This window comes from Phyllostomus hastatus, unplaced genomic scaffold (assembly GCF_019186645.2).
Source record: "Phyllostomus hastatus isolate PE091 unplaced genomic scaffold, TTU_PhHast_1.1 phas_scaffold_55, whole genome shotgun sequence".
Taxonomy (NCBI): domain Eukaryota; kingdom Metazoa; phylum Chordata; class Mammalia; order Chiroptera; family Phyllostomidae; genus Phyllostomus; species Phyllostomus hastatus.
In genome coordinates, this window is record NW_025334035.1 from 3,183,959 (window position 1) to 3,200,272 (window position 16,314).

Below are 16,314 nucleotides of genomic sequence, written 5' to 3' on the forward strand. Positions count from 1 at the left end.
TAAGTCCGGCTCAGTCCTGCCCTCCCTATCCCTGCCGCCCAGCATCAGTCCCTCTGGACCCTCCTTCTGCCCTCATCTCGGTACAGGGTCACTTCTGGTCCCCCAGTGCTGTTTTCCAAAGACTTGTCTGCCAGACTAACCCACATCCCACTGAGGGTGGAACTCCCATCTCATTCCTTTCCATAGGTCTACTTCAGTGTTCTTACCCCTTTTATGCCACGGTCTGCGTCTCAGAATGTTTTTTAAAGATTTTTATTTATTTATTTTTTAGAGAGAGGGGAATGGAGGGGGAGAGGGAAAGAAACATTGATTAGTTACCTCTTATGTGCCCCGAACTGGGGACCTGGCCTGGCCTACAACCCAGGCACGTGCCGTGACTGGGAATCAAAACAGTGACCTTTTGGTTCGCAGGGTGATGCTCAGCCCACTGAGCCACACCAGCCAGGGCTCAGAGTGGTTTTAAATTCATAAAATAAATACATAGAATTTTAAGGGAAACTGATTCTGTTGAAGTATATATTTTAAAAACTTGTGATAGAGTTGTATGTGCTTCTTCATTAATGTGTCAAACAGCAAGATCTAGCAGCAGGTCTCATACTTACTGAATTTGAAATTAGCAATACATGTGAACACTTCAGGATACCCATTACAATTATAATGTGAAATGAAAGCAAATGATTTCTATTGGTGATAACCAGAGGTACTGCTAATATTACTGTGGCTTTTTGTTTACGCTTATAATTGAAAGAAACACTATGTTTTACTTACAGGTTACTGAAAATGACGTAACTTCCCCCCATCCATTTCACAGGCCCCTTTCATTCTACCCCCAATAAGTTGTGGCCCAGGTTGAACACTTCCCGTGCCAGCACCTTCACATAGCAGGCCGAGTAAATGTTTGCTGACTCACAGGTCACTGCTCTGAGATGTGCTGCTTCAGTTCTTCTGAGGCCTTCCCTTTTCTCTTGACTTTGACCTACCCTCACACTTCTGGTTAGAGCCTCAGCTCCCAGCTTGGACCCCTTGCTTCTTGCTAGGAAGTGTGGGGGTTGCTGCTTTTCAGTACTTGGTGTCCTTTTGTCTTGAGGGAAATGCGGCATCAGGGAGCCCAGAGTCCGGGGCACAGGCCAGACCCTTTCTGCACCAAGCAGGGAGGGTAAGATTGGGAGCTGACATTTGGGATGTCTTTCTACCACAAGAGCTTGTTGGCCCCCAACCGCGATCCCCCGTTGAGTGCTTTGCTTCCTGTGTCTGCAGGAAAGAAGGCGGCGAGGGCTTAGATTCTGCTGCTAGGAATAGACAGGGTGAATGTCTCTGGCCCTTGGCGCTGACTCACCAGCTTTATCCTCTCTTTTCCACAACCCAGGGCAAACTGGCCTCATTTTTCCTGTCTCGGGTGGATGCCTTGAGCCCGCAGCTCCAGCAGGTAAAGGAAAAGGAGGGAGATGAGAAGCCTAGGTGTAAGTTGGAGCTTCTCTTACCTCTCTCTTTGCGTTTCTCTCTTGTTATTGCTTGGGCCGTGTTCCCACTTCCCTCCCTGTTAACATACTCAAGAGGCACAGGCATGACCTCTGCCCCTGTGCTCCCATCTGTGTCCTTCTACTCCATCGTCCCTTTTCTATGTTCCCTAAGGCCTCTTTGTGATCTCCATTTTTCTTGGCATTGGTGGTGCTGGGGGATTCTGGCTGGCCTGCATTCCTGTCTGACCAAGTTTCTGACCTTCTGCAGTTGGCGTGTGAGTGTTATTCCCGGCTGCCCTCTCTAGGGGCTGGCTTTTCCCAGGGCTTGAAGCACACGGAAAGCTGGGAACAGGAGCTACACAGCCTGCTGGCCTCACTGCACAGTCTGCTGGGTGCTCTCTACGAGGGAGCAGAACCAGGTAGGGACCATGACTGGTAGTCAGTGGCAGAGTGGTTGGGGAACGTGGCAGAAGGGAACCAGGAGGGTGGCCCAGAGAGGCAGGACAGTTGATTTCTAGGCAGTATGGTGGGTCATTCACTAGAAATGAAAAGGGAGGGGGGTAGAAAAAAGCCCTGGAGTGTGAAGGTGCTTATGTGTATGTCCAGCTCCTATGCAGTATGAAGGCCCTGGAGTGGAGATGCTGTTTTCCCCCTCCGAGGACGGTGATGCCCATAACCTCCTCCGGCTTCGGCAGAGGTTTTCTGGGCTGGCCTGCTGCCTGGGGCTCCTGCTCAGGTATGTGAGTGAATGTTGGAAGGAGCATGGGCCTGGAGGGGGAGGGGTTGATATGGGAGTGTTTTCTGCATCATGCGGAAGGAGACTGAGGTTGCGGGTGGGGTCTCAGTGGGGAACCTGTGCTGAGGGTACTCCTGCTCTGATTCTCTTTAGGTCTGAGTTTGGGGCCCCCGTGTCCATCCCTGTGCAGGAAATCCTGGATGTCGTCTGCCGGACCCTCAGCATCAGTGCCAAGAATATTGTAAGTGGTGTTTGTCCTCTGTTCACAGTCCTTCCTCAGGACCCTGGGCAACCAGGACAGTAGTATGGGATCTGAAGCTCCCCAAGCAGTTGGCCTGGACAGGGTCTTCCTTTTATCCCAATGCCATCATTCCTTGTGTTTCTCCTGACACAGCTAGTGTGGGGACACCAGTAGCACGTGTTTTTCTAGTGGAGGGAGAACTTGGGGGCCAGTTGCATCATTGCTGAGAGGGTCAGCCATTCCTCCCCTCATCCTCCTCCATGGTCTATTTTATAGGATGGGGGTTTGATCCTGTTGGGAGAGCTGGGCTGCGGGGGGGGTGGGGGGGCGGGTTCCTTAACTGTGTGTGCACATGTTGTAGTCACACGTCTGCCTTGTCTCCATTCCTTACTCTGTGTCTCCCTTTCTGTCCCACTCCTTTGCCACCTTTCTCCTGCAGAGCTTGCTTGGAGATGGTCCCTTGCGGTTGCTGCTGCTGCCCTCTATCCACCTTGAAGCCTTGGACCTGCTCTCCGCGCTCATCCTTGCGTGAGTGGGACTAAGCAGAGTGTGATGAAGGGACTGGGACATGCTGGGAATGGAGGTCACCGTTGTGTCTTCACCCCTAGGTGTGGAGGTCGGCTCTTGCGCTTTGGGTCCCTGATCAGCCGCCTGCTTCCCCAGGTCCTCAATGCCTGGAGCATTGGTAGAGATACTCTTTCTCTGGGCCAGGAGAAGCCTTACAGGTGACCATTAAGGACAAGGATAAAGAGGCAGGGGTGGTGAGGGACTCGGGTGGATTGGGGGTTCCAAGGGGCTGGGAGTACTGAGGGAGGAGAGGCTGGATCTGGCATGTCAGCTGCCTTTGAAAAGCTACCCTTTGCTCACTGCACAGCGCCATGCGGACCAAGGTGTACGCTGTGTTAGAGCTGTGGGTGCAGGTGTGTGGCGCCTCGGCAGGAGTGCTTCAGGGAGGAGCCTCGGGAGAGGCCCTACTTACCCACCTTCTCAGTGACATTTCCCCGCCAGCTGATGCCTTGAAGGTGAGTGAGGCCTCTGCTCACCTCTCCTGTGCTAGGACTCTCATCCTGCGCCCCTTGTCCAAATGAGCCTCCACATCCAGCACTGTCTCCCATGCCTTCCGGTTTGCCTGTGAACTTGATTTTTGTTTCCCTCCACCACCAGCTGCGCAGTCCCCGGGGGAGCCCTGATGGAGGCTTGCAGACAGGGAAGCCCAGCGCCCCCAAGAAGCTAAAGCTGGACATGGGGGAGGCTGTGGCCCCTCCCAGCCACCGGAAAGGGGACAGCAACGCCAACAGCGATGTGTGTGCAGCTGCACTGAGAGGTGGGTGAGGTCTGTGCCCTGCACCTTCGGGGCGCTGGGATGACCTGGGGCTGCAGCCTGCACCTGGAGGGTGCAGATAAGATGCAGAACCAGCTGAAAACCTGCAGGGGACCAAAGGGGCAGGAGCAGCCCTGCAACTCCCAGGGCTGCAGGCGGGATCTTGGACCCTGCTGTTGATGGGGTTTGGCCATTTACACTGCCCCAGCGTCTCAGTTATTATGTCTGCACATCCTCTGCACGTGCCGGGGACAGTGGTGGCAAGGCGGCAATCCCTGCCCAGTGTAGTTTACATTCTGTTCAGGCAGGCTGCTCAGTGGGGTTCCCTGCTTCCTATAGTCACTAACCTGGAAGCAAAAGTACAGACTATCATTTGGGTCCCCTGTGCACATTATGTCACTGCCTGCCACCCCACCTCGTGTAAAGAGGAGAGCCAGTGCTCCTCAAATCTACAAATGCACATTTATAACGGGCTTACAGCAGGGGTGTCAGACTCATTTTCACTGGGGGCCATATCAGCCTCGTGGTTGCCTTCAAAGGGCTGAATGTAATTTTAGGACTGTATAAATGTAACTACTCCTTAACTATTAAGCAAGAGCTCGGTGTTGCAGCTGGGTAGAGACAAGGTGCTGAGCTGGATAAAACAAGGTAGAGGGTTGGATTCAGCCTGCGGGCCTTGTGTTTGCTACCTCAGGCCTTCAGTATCAACAGCCCTACTTAGTATGATCCCCATTTCATAGTGGAGGAAACAGACTTAGAGCATTTAAGTAACTTGCCTGAGTTAGGGCAAGCTGGGTGCTCCCCTTGAACCATGTGCTGCAGAAGCCCTTGCTGTCAGTCCTCTTAGTAGCCTCTTAGACACCATTCTTCTTCCCCAGGCCTCAGCAGGACCATCCTCATGTGCGGGCCTCTCATCAAGGAGGAGACTCACAGGGTTAGTGGAGCATGGTCCTCATGGAGATTGGGGTGGGGTCAGCTGTGCCCCCAGAGGGTGTCCATTCCAACTTGGGAGGAGGCCCTGGGGGAGGGTTAGGTAGTCTTGGTGGTGTTTCTAGTTGTGCTCTCTGTCCTTTTCAGAGACTGCATGATCTGGTCCTTCCCCTGGTCATGAGTGTCCAGCAGGGCGAGGTTCTAGGCAGCTCCCCATATACCAGCTCCTACTGCCGCCGCGAACTTTACCGCCTGCTGCTGGCTCTGCTGCTGGCACCTTCTCCTCGCTACCCACCTCCTCTTGCCTGTGCCCTGCAAGCCTTCTCCCTTGGCCAGAGAGAAGACAACCTGGAGGTAACTGCTGCCTGGGGCCGAGTCCGCCTCTTTGGGTTTGGGATTCTCTTGTTCATGGTGCTGGCAGGTTCTCTTGTGCCATGAAACCCTGTGTTTTGGAGGCTCACACTCGCTTTTTCATCCTTCCTCAGGTCTCCTCTTTCTGCTCAGAAGCACTGGTGACCTGCGCTGCTCTGACCCACCCTCGGGTTCCTCCTCTGCAGTCCATGGGCCCCGCCTGCCCCGCACCTGCTCCAGTTCCTCCTCCTGAGGCCCCATCTCCATTCAGGGCCCCACCCTTCCATCCCCCGGGCCCCATGCCTTCAGCTGGCCCCGTGCCCTCGGTGGGGCCCATGCCCCCAGTAGGGCCAATGCCCCCAGCACGCCCTGGACCTCCAGCCACAGCCAACCACTTAGGTCTCTCTGTCCCAGGCCTGGCATCTGTACCCCCCAGGCTCCTTCCTGGCCCTGAGAACCACCGGGCAGGCTCAAATGAGGACCCTATCCTTGCCCCTAGTGGCACTCCTCCACCTACTATACCCGCCGATGAAACCTTTGGGGGGAGAGTGCCCAGGCCAGCCTTTGTCCACTATGACAAGGAGGAAGCGTCTGATGTAGAGATCTCCTTGGAAAGCGATTCTGATGACAGCGTGGTGATCGTGCCTGAGGGGCTGCCGCCCCTTCCGCTTCCACCCCCGGCAGGCACCACCCCACCCCCTGTTGCCCCAGCTGGGCCACCAACAGCCTCCCCGCCTCTACCTGCCAAGGAGGAGCCTGAAGAGCTTCCAGCAGCCCCGGGGCCTCTTCCTCCACCCCCACCCCCTCTTCCGGGCCCCGTGACACTCCAGCCACCCCAGTTGGTCCCTGAAGGAACTCCTGGTGGGGGAGCACCCCCAGCCCTGGAAGAAGATTTGACAGTTATTAATATCAACAGCAGTGATGAGGAAGAGGAAGAGGATGAAGAGGAGGAGGAGGAGGAAGAGGAGGAGGAAGAGGAAGATTTTGAGGAAGAAGAAGAGGATGAAGAGGAATATTTTGAAGAGGAAGAAGAAGAAGAAGAGTTTGAGGAGGAATTTGAGGAAGAGGAAGGTGAGTTAGAGGAAGAAGAGGAGGAGGAGGAGGAGGAGGAGGAGGAAGAAGAGTTGGAAGAGGTGGAAGAGTTGGAGTTTGCCCCAGCAGGAGGGGAAGTAGAAGAAGGAGGACCTCCGCCCACCAGCCTGCCTCCAGCTCTGCCCCCGACTGAGTCCCCCAAGGTGCAGCCGGAGCCGGAGCCGGAGCCGGAGCCTGGGCTGCTGTTAGAAGTGGAGGAGCCAGGGGCCGTTGGGGAGCCTGGCACCGAGACCGCACCCACACTGGCCCCTGAGGTGCTGCCCTCTCAGGAGGAGATGGAGAGAGAAGGAGGGAGCCCCCCAGCAGGGCCGCCGCCTCAGGAGCTTGTTGAAGAGGAGCCTTGTGCTCCCCCAACGCTGCTGGAAGAGGGGACTGAGGGTGGGGGTGACGAGGTCCCACCCCCACCAGAGACAGTTGCAGCAGAAGAAATGGAGCCCGAACCAGAGCCAGAGACCCCTGCTCTCCAGGAAAAGGTGAGTGGGCACGCTTGGGGGTGCAGCTCAGGGGAGGCTGGTGGGGAGAAGAAGGCGTTGCAGATGCTTGTGTTAGGGGAGAGGTTTCTTCCCTGCTCCCCCTTTCTGTGTACGTACAGGAGACCATTTTGAACCTTATGTCTTTGTCCCTAAAAGGAGCAGGATGACACAGCTGCCATGCTGGCTGACTTCATTGATTGTCCTCCTGATGATGAGAAGCCACCACCTGTCACAGAGCCTGACTCCTAGTCCTCTCCTACGCCCCCCCCCTCGTTCCCAATAAAGTTGTGTACTTGGATATCGACTGCTGCTTCTGCCTTTGCTGCAACTGTGCCACCAGCCAGAAGCCCCACTGTCTGCGGGCTTTTCAAGGTATCCAGAATATTCCTGAAGTGTCTCCATAGCTGTTCTGTTGTTTCCACTGTCCAGAGGAGGAACCATCCACTTAAAGAGAGTTTAGTCATTGAATTCTGTGAAATTTGAGCCTTGGGTGTACCAGATTTAAGGGGTGTCCATAGTGGATATGGGGAATGGGCTCTGTTCTGGGGCTGGTCCTTCTAGTGACAACATCCTGGCCCCGCACCTCTCCCCTGCCTCCCCCAGCACCCTCCTGGCAAGAATTTGACAAGCTCACCCCAGGCCTTCCTACCCATTCTTGAGATTTGGACATTTCCCAGCCAGTGTGTGACCCTTTAAACAGTTTTGTTCATTCCAGGCCTTGCTGGGATGCATGTGTGAGCATGAACCTAGAGGTGTGTACATGAGAGGGTATCGAAATCTGTGGGCTTGAGGTGAATAATGCTCCTGATTTTTTCAGTCTGTTGACGGATGAACATAAGTAAAGGACCTTGGAACTGCAGCAAAGGGAGTGGCTTCCCAATTGAGTGTACTGAAGGGCCTCTGAGGAGTGACATTGGAGCTAATTTTGGGAAACTTAGAGGTTTTAAAAAATTTTCCCCAACTGGTTATTTAAAAAAATTTCCAACATGCAGAAAAATTGGAAGAATAGTGCAGTATAATACATTTGCCTAGATTCATTGGTTGTTAACATTTTTCATGTTAGCTTTTATCTCTATTTGTCCGTATATCTACATATAGACATGTATTTATATGTACATAAATCGTCTGTAATCAATACGTATTTATATGTGCACACATTTCCTTTTTTGTGGGACCATGTAAAAAGTGACTTGCACCTCTCCCTTCTTCAACATTGTCTCCTATGGTTAAAGACATTTTTCTACTTAATCACAATACCACCACTGGACCTAAGCAAAGTCATAGTAATAAAATAATATTGTATGTACTATATTGTGATATTCAAGTGTCCTATTTATCTCTAAAACGTCTTTGATAGCTGTTTGTTCGTTTTTCTCAGATTTAAGTGTAAGAGTGTTCTTAGGTGGAGAGGGCCACTGGCGGCCTGGGGCTCACTACAGGGATGGGTGCAGAGGGTGAAAACTCCGGCAGCAGCAATTTTTCAGAAATGTAGGGATCCTGAATTCTGGGGACTGTAACTAGGGAAAGGTGATGATCCTGAGGAAGAGGCTAGAACAGGAAGTTTTAAAATTAGATTGTACCGTAATTAGGTAACATTCACATAGTTCAGAACCAAAGGATGCAAAATGTTGGAAAGTCTTCACTCTGTTCCCCAGTCACCAAGAGCAGCCAGTATCATCAGTTTTCACTTATTCTTCTAGAGATAATATATGAAGACAGAAGCAATTATGTATAAAAATCCTTTTGCTTTTCTCACAACGATAGTATATTATTACTTATTATAAATCATTTAATTTCACTAAGTCATGGAATTTATTCCATAAATATTGAGTGTCAGGTACTTGGCACTGTTTTCTCATTTATATATTTATACATGTGTATATATATTTATAGACATAAATAAAACAGTTTAAATATATTAGACTATATAAAAACAAAAAAATATATAAATTGATATATTTAAAGGAGGTTGTAGACAGCACAGGGAGGGAGGGAGTGATGAGGCGCCCTTTGCCCTGTCTCCCCAGTGGCTACATCTGACGGGATTATAGTGCAGTGTAAAAACCAGGAATCTGGTGTCGGGTGGTGATAGGCACTTGTTTTACAAGAAATAGAGTGGTGAGTGAAACACCAAATCCCTGTTCTGCCCCTAATGGGGCTTAAATTTTCTTCTGTTGTGTGTGGGGTTGACCGTAAAAATACGGTGGGTGTCAGAAGTTAGTGCAAGGGGAAGCAAGGAAAGGGGAATTGGTTTGTGTGGGTGTGTTTCAACATTTTGAAGAATTTCAAATGTTAGGAAAGGCTGAAAGAATCAGAGAACAAGCTGTATGTCTACCATGTTCTGCACTGGTGTGCACGTCTGTGCACTTTTAAGTAGGGCGGTCAAGGAAGGTTTGGCCAAGAAGGTGACGGTGAATAGAGACCCAAAAAAGTTGAGGGAGAGCAGTGTGGACTTCTGGGGGAAGGGCTTCCAGGCAGAGGGCGCTGGCGAACAAAAGGTGCTGAAGCAGGAGCATTTTGGGGTATTGAAGGAAAGTAGGGAGACCAGTGGGGTTGAAAAGGAGAAGAGGTCAGAGAGAGGTTGGGAGTGGGAATTGAGGAGGCGGTGATGTAGTGCTTATGGCTACTCACTGAGGGAGGAAAGTACTGGAGCGTTTTGAGCACAGGCTGGGCACACTGTGGTTTATGTCTTAGCAGGACCTGGCTGCTCTTGGGGGCTAGATGACCGCGAGTAAGGGCGGCAGCTGAGACTCCAGTGAGGGGCTGATTCAGCCAGGAGAGACGATGTCTTAGGCCAAGTGAGTTTTGGGGAAGTGGTTGGATTCTAGATTTCTAGATAATTTCTGAAGGTAGATGGCAGAATTTGAAGATTATTCCATTTTAGTTTATACAGTGCTTCCTCATTCTTTTAAAAATGTATAAAGGACCCATGGACAAAGACACAGGTGGGTAGGATTGAATGTGGGGGGTGGGTAGGGCAGGGTAGAGTAATGGGAAAATAGGGACAACTGTAAACAACAAAAAGAAAGAAAAAAGGAAGGAAGGAAAGAAAAAAAGGAATTAATGAGTGAATGAATGACTATATAGCTGTTTATGCCCTGACTGGTGTGACTCAGTAGATTGAGCACCAGTGTGTAATCCAAAGGGTCACTGGTTCGATTCCCTGTCAGGGCACATGCTTGGGTTGTGGGCCAGGTCCTTGGTTGGGGGCGCATGAGAGGAACCCAACTGATACTTCTCTTGCTCATCAGTGTTTTTCTCCCTCTCTTTCTCTCTCTCCCTCTCTCTGAAAATAAAATCTTATTATATATATTATATATAAATATATATGTATATATATATAATTTATATATATAAAACTGTCTAGAACTTCATTATACCATAGTTTATTTAACCAGTCCCTGAACAATTTAATTTCCTATCTTTTGCTGCCAAAAAACAAGTGGACATGTACATGTCTACAAATAACATGCGCACATGTCATTTGCATGTAAGGGTCTGTAGGGTGAATTCCTAGGAGCAGAACTGTTGAGTCCTGGATGTTGTACCAATTTTTGCCCCACCAGGAATACAGGTGTTTCCCCGAACTGTTGCCGATGTGTGTTAGCAAACTTTGTCACCTTTGCCAGTGTGTTCGATGGAAATAGCACGTCACTCTGTGTAACTTATTTCTCACAAGAGAGTTTGAGCTCTTCCCAGATGTTTGAGATTCTGAATTTACTTTTCTTTTTTTTTAAATATATTTTATTGATTATGCTATTACAGTTGTCCCATTTTCCCCCTTCACTCTCCCCTCCACCCGGTACCCCTCTCCCACCCACATCCCCCCCCTTTAGTTCATGTCCATGTGTCATACTTATGAGTTCTTTAGCTTCTACATTTCCCAAACTATTCTTGCCCTCCCCCTATCTATTTTCAACCTACATTCTATGCTACTTATTCTCTATACCTTTTCCCCCTCTCTCCTGCTCCCACCGCCCTGTTGCTAACCCTCCATGTGACCTCCATTTCTGGGTTCTGTCCTGTTCTAGTTGTTTACTTAGCTTCTTTTGGTTTTGCTTTAGGTGTGGTTGTTAATAATTGTGAGTTTGCTCTCCATTTACTATACATGTTTTTTCTTTATCTTCTTTTCTTAGATAAGTCCCTTTAGCATTTCATAAAATAAGGGCTTGGTGATGATGAACTCCTTTAACTTGACCTTATCTGAGAAGCACTTTATCTGCCCTTCCATTCTAAATGAGAGCTTTGCTGGATAGAGCAATCTGGGATGTAGGTCCCTGTCTTTCATGACTTGGAATATTTCTTTCCAGCCCCTTCTTGCCTGTAAGGTCTCCTTTGAGAAATCAGCTGACATTCTGATGGGAACTCCTTTGTAGGTTACTGTCCCCTTATCTCTTGCTGCTTCTAGGATTCCTTCGTTTTTACCTTGGCTAATGTAATTATGATGTGGCTTGGTGTGTTTCTTCTTGGGTCCAACTTCTTTGGGGCTCTCTGAGCTTCTTGGATTTCCTGGACGTCTATTTCCTTTGCCAGATTGGGGAAGTTCTCCTTTATTATTTGTTCAAATACGTGCTCAATTTGTTGCATTTCCCCTTCCCCTTCTGGTACCCCTATAATTTGGATGTTGGAACGTTTAAAGATGTCCTGGATGCTCTTCAGCTTCTCCTCGTTTTTTTGAATTCTTATTTCATCATGCTTTCCTGCTTGGTTGATTCTATCTTCCTTCTGGTCCACTGTATTGTTTTGAGACCCAGTTTCCTCCCCTTCACTATTGCCTCTCCTCCGTGTATCTTCCTGCATCTCTTTTATGGTAACCTGCATCTTTTCATCTAATTTGCGCCCAAAATCAACCAATTCCGTGAGCTTTCTGATCACCAGTGTTTTGAACTGTGCATCTGATAGATTGGCTATTTCTTAGTCACTCAAAAGGATGAGTCCTGGGGGACTGATCTGTTCTGTTGGAAACATGTCTCTCCTTTTTTTTTTTTTTGGTCTGGTCGCTCTAGTTACGGTGGGGGGCGTAGCCTTAGGTGTTCACCGGGGCTGGGCACCCCAGTCGCTAGATTGTGACGTTATATGTGGGGGGTGGGGGGGTGGGGGGCAGGAGCGGGGGGCAGGAGGGAACAATGGCGGTAGTTCCGTTCTCCTGGGATCTCAGTCCCTTCTCGGATCCTGGGCTGCAAGCTCTTCCCTGGTCCACAATTGCCGCCTCACTGGGTCCGCCAGCCGCAGCTTGCGTACTTGGGACCACCCCTGCGTTCTTGTGAACCGGATGGCTTTTGCGCTGATTTCACGCCACGTTTTCCCTGACCTCCGTGCGCCACCGACCCACGCCCCCCTGGCTCGTCGTCTCCTACCAGTCTGGATGTACGGGTCTACTTCAACTTCTTGGTTGTCCGACTTCCATTCAGATAAATCCTCTGTCAGTTCTGGGTGTTATTCTGTCTGTAAATTATTGTTGTTCTAATCTTGGTTGTGTGAGGAGGTACGGTGTGTCCACCTATTCCTCCATCTTGCTGGAAGTCCCTCCTGAGTTTGCTTTTCCATGAAATGTCCATGTGCTTTGCCCATTCAGTTGTTGATTTATTTCCTTGTTTCATAGATTTTTATATACTAGGAAATTTTGCCCTTTTGTCTATATGTGAGTTGCATTTTTTGATAGTTTGCTTTTGTCTTTTGACTGCTGATAGTGGGTTTTGCCATGCTGACAGTTTTTATTTTTATTAAATGAATTTATCGGTCTTTTAAATAAAATTCCTGGGTTTTGAGTAATTGTTTTAAAAAAGCCCTCACCATTCTGAGATTGTTACAAGGTGCTAACATTTTTTCTATTTTTATGATGCTGCACTTTTATAATACTAATTCTTTTATAGTTTTAGTTTTTATATTTAAATCTTTTATCCATTTGGAATTTACCCTAGTACAGGTCCAACTTCACTGTTTTGTCTAAATGTCATTTATGAAACGATCCATCTTTCCCTGATTTGAAATGCCATCTTTATTATGTCCTAAATCCCTCTATGTATTTGGATCTATTTCTTGACCTTGTGTTCTATTCCATTGATCTGCTTGTATATACTCATTGTGGCTTTATGATATATTCCAGTATCTGTTAGGAAGAGTAGGTTAGGTTATTAAGGTGGATTTTGACTTCACCTTGGGAAACAATAAATTGGTTGCGGCCAAAATGGGTTCACTGTTCAGAACAGGGCCTGTCAGACTAGCTCCTGGGGTTTGGACTGCTGATCGTGGAGGTGGGAGAGCCCTTGCCTTCATGAGCTCTGCAGCACTCTTCACAGTGTGAGGACACTGGCTGAGTGCAGGGGCGAGCAAAAGTAAGTTTACAGTTGTGAGTATGTGAAACAGTTTATTCTTGTAGTATTTTTATTAATTGTATTTTCCATACCAATAACTGTAAACCTACTTTTGCCTCACCCTGTATTAGGATAGTTAATAAATTATTCAAGCAGTTAAAAACCAAACCCAAAGGTTAACAAATCAGTGCTATTCTGGAGATTTCTTGGGGGTATGCTCTAGACCTAACTGATAGTCATATAAGTAACTTGGATGTGGAGTCTGTTTATTAAATTTTTATGGGACACAAAGTTGGAATGCTAGCATATATTTTGAGTTGTTTGACAAGGGTTTTAAAGAATTGCATGGTAGAATTTCCTAGGGATCAGAGTATGGTTCTTGTTTTTGGGCTTTGCAAACAATTGCACAATATAGGAAGAAGATGTGCTTAGCAGAAAGAGAGGATTCAGAGATAAGCGGGGGACTTGGAAGAGCCTTTCTCCTTCAGGTTGCTTGAATCAAGAGCTGGAGCTGGAGCCAGGCAGGTGGTAGTTAAAGGAGGAATTGGGGTTGGGGGGTTGGACGGGTTTGTGGCATGCCTTGGGAAGATGTGCTCAGGAATTTGGACTTTGTTCTCTAAGTCGCAGGGATTCCTTTCAAGTTTAATGGTGAGGAGGGAAGTGACTAGCTCTGTTTTCTGTCAACTTTGGCAACCTGTGGAGGAGGGCTGGAGCCCAAGAGATCAGAGACGAAATGTGCACTGGTCTAGGCAGTGGCCATGCTGGGGACGGGAGGTCTGGCTACTCTGGCATCCGAGGGTGGCCCTTGTCTGCTGTCTAGGGTAGGGCTGCTGGGCTTCTGTGTAGTCGTTTTTTTTTTTTTTCTTTTTTTAAAAGATTTTATTTGTTTATTTTTAGAGAGAGGGGAAGGTGGGAGAAAGGGAGAGAAACAGAGAAACATCAATCTGGTGGGTTGCCTCTCATGTTCTCCAGCCAGGGACTGGGCTACAATCCAGGCATGTGCCCTGACCAGGAATCGAACCATCAACCTTTTGCTTTGTGGGATAGCACCCAATCACTGAGCCACAATAGTCATGGCATGGAGCTTTGAATTGCGTCAGTTTTGGGAACCCTTGCCAAAGGCTGGCTGGGCCTCACCTGGGAGCAATCTCTAGGTCTTTCTTCTGTTCCTCAGGAAGAGCTGGCTGCCTGGCCCAGGCCTTTAGTCTTCTGTTGTCAGTACAGTGTGTTGGTCTTTGTTGCTTGGTCTTTGTTGCTTGTTACACCGTTCCCACCTCCGCCCCTCAATTGGGGCTTTTTGGGGAGAATAGCCAGCTGGAAATGGCAGATAATCCCCCAAATTGCAGGACCTGTAGCCCACATAGGAGTAATTTTGGGGTTTATTGAGTGCTTATGGTGTATAAGCAGGGTGCCAGGCATTGGGGGGATGATACATTAATCAAGATCTTTCTCTAAAGCACAGGTGGCAAATACAAGGGCCCATGGGCCAAATCCCGCCCTCCACCTTGTTTTATCCAGTCTGGCACCTTGTTTCTGCCCCCCTCAGCAGCACCAATCTCCTTGCCCCTGGTTAAGGAGTAGTTGCATTCATACAGTCCTAAAATCACATTTGGCCCTTTGAAGGCAACCACGAGGCTGATGTGGCCCCTGGTGAAAATGAGTTTGACACCCCTGCTCTAAAGGCATTCATAGTCTGGCAGTAATTTAGAGCATGTAAGCAGCTGGATATGTGGGGTTTGGAGCTCAGGAGGGGGTTCAGGGCTGCAATGAGATTTGGGAGGGGCAGGCACCCAGGGACTATGATTGGGATGGAAAGAGAAGTGGGCTGAGCGTGGAACCCAGACAACACCTACATTTTAGGGTCAAGAGATGCCTTTGAAGAGTGAAGAGACCTTGGAGGGGGTTGGTCCCAGAAAATGAGCAAGGAGCTTCAGACAGGATGTGGAACCTCAGTGCTGTTGAGAAATGGCCTTGGGATTTGTCAGCAGTCAGTGGGAGAGCAGTCTCAGAAGGGGGTGGGGGCAGAACCCAGGGGAAGAATTGGGAGGTGAGTCACAGATTCTGCCTGTGAAGTGGGGAGAGAAGATGTCGGGGTGAGGGCTCCGCTGGCTCTGCACCACTGCTGCCTCCACCCAGGGACTGGCTGCCCTGCTGCCTCTGCAGCCACCCATAGGCCCTTCCTGCTCAGCTCCTGGTGTGCTCTCCGAATGCTTTGTCTGCCAGGAGGGGGCACTCTTCAGCCTCTCTTCAGCCTGGATGTAGCTCCTGTTACAACCTGCAGGGACACATAGTGCCCCAGACAGCCGTCAGGCCTTGGACCCTGGCCACCCCTAACAGAGACAGAGATTTAATGGTTTCAATTTGATGTTGGCCCTGTGCCCCTATCTCCCATTATTAAACCCTTATCCTGCCCCACCCCCACCTTTTAGCACTTATTGCCACCCGACCTACATTATTTGATATGAATTTGTTTAGTGTTTGTCTCCTCCCAAAAGAATAAGCACAGGAGAGCACTGTTGAATCTCCAGCCCCAAATTCCTAGTTCCTAGCGGGGGGGGGGGGGGGGCGGCGAGGAGTGGGGGATGCTCAGTCACTACTGAATGAATGAACACACGAGTGGCTGAATGAGTAACTGAAGAGGAATCCCTACGGAGCCCTGGCAGGTCATAAACATGCATAACAGTGGCGCCCCATCTCTGTCCCTTGAGGAGCCAAACGTGGGATAAGCAAACCTTTCCCACAACTTAAGCTCTGCAAGGGATGGGAATGCTCCCTGTCCCACGGATGGGAGTATATTGCTGGCAGAAACAGAGAAACGGAGTTCAGTAGAATGTAGTTGGTCAGGCTGGGCCTCAAGCTGTTACTCCCTTAACCATCTCACACAGTGTCTAGTCCATGCCTCTCCCTCTGAAAAGACTAGACATGACAACAGCAGCATGGGCTGGGGCTGTCAGGTGCCCCTGGAACTGTACTGCCCCCTACAAACCTAGGAGATCTTTTGAGGGGCAACTCTCAGAGCACGGGTCCTGTGGAGCTCACAGGGTGCCGTTTCCTGGACCTCTGTCTCTCCAGGCTTACACTGGTCTCCAGCCTGTGTCACTGGTTCACTCTCCCATTCTGTCCGTCTCCAGCTGCCTGGGCCCAGGTAGAAATCTGTTTTCAAAAGCTGGGTGAGTGACCTTCCTACAACCAGCCCAGTGGGTTTCTTTAAGAAGTTACTCATCTGTGGCAGGCACTCTCTGGACAGAGATTGTGTGTTAGGCATTCCTTTCTCACTGCAGTTCCTTAAAAAATGCTTGTCCTAGAGGAGTTAGTAAATGGTGAATAATTGAAATGTGTCTGCGTGTGACCCAGATTTAAGAGGAAGCCACCCATTTTCAGCTCTTTTTATACTTG

At 49.3% G+C, this 16,314-nt stretch overlaps 1 protein-coding gene across 4 annotated transcripts in view; it reads left to right on the top strand.

Annotated features, from left to right (window-relative positions):
* The window catches only part of PELP1 (proline, glutamate and leucine rich protein 1), a 45,046-nt gene extending 37,135 nt beyond the window's left edge, over positions 1-7,911 (top strand). For 3 of the 4 annotated variants that reach the window (XM_045824098.1, XM_045824096.1, XM_045824097.1), the window contains 12 exons: positions 1,367-1,426; positions 1,729-1,879; positions 2,067-2,196; positions 2,350-2,437; positions 2,877-2,965; positions 3,046-3,162; positions 3,312-3,459; positions 3,602-3,761; positions 4,637-4,692; positions 4,836-5,042; positions 5,174-6,604; positions 6,761-7,911. In XM_045824098.1, coding sequence (XP_045680054.1) covers positions 1,367-1,426; positions 1,729-1,879; positions 2,067-2,196; positions 2,350-2,437; positions 2,877-2,965; positions 3,046-3,162; positions 3,312-3,459; positions 3,602-3,761; positions 4,637-4,692; positions 4,836-5,042; positions 5,174-6,604; positions 6,761-6,853 — 2,730 coding nt within the window. In that variant the 3' untranslated portion in view covers positions 6,854-7,911. Of the gene's footprint in view, positions 1-1,007; positions 1,157-1,366; positions 1,427-1,728; positions 1,880-2,066; positions 2,197-2,349; positions 2,438-2,876; positions 2,966-3,045; positions 3,163-3,311; positions 3,460-3,601; positions 3,762-4,636; positions 4,693-4,835; positions 5,043-5,173; positions 6,605-6,760 lie in introns of those variants that run through there. The other variant, XM_045824100.1, reaches the window with a different exon arrangement.
* The last annotated feature ends 8,403 nt before the right edge of the window (positions 7,912-16,314 follow it).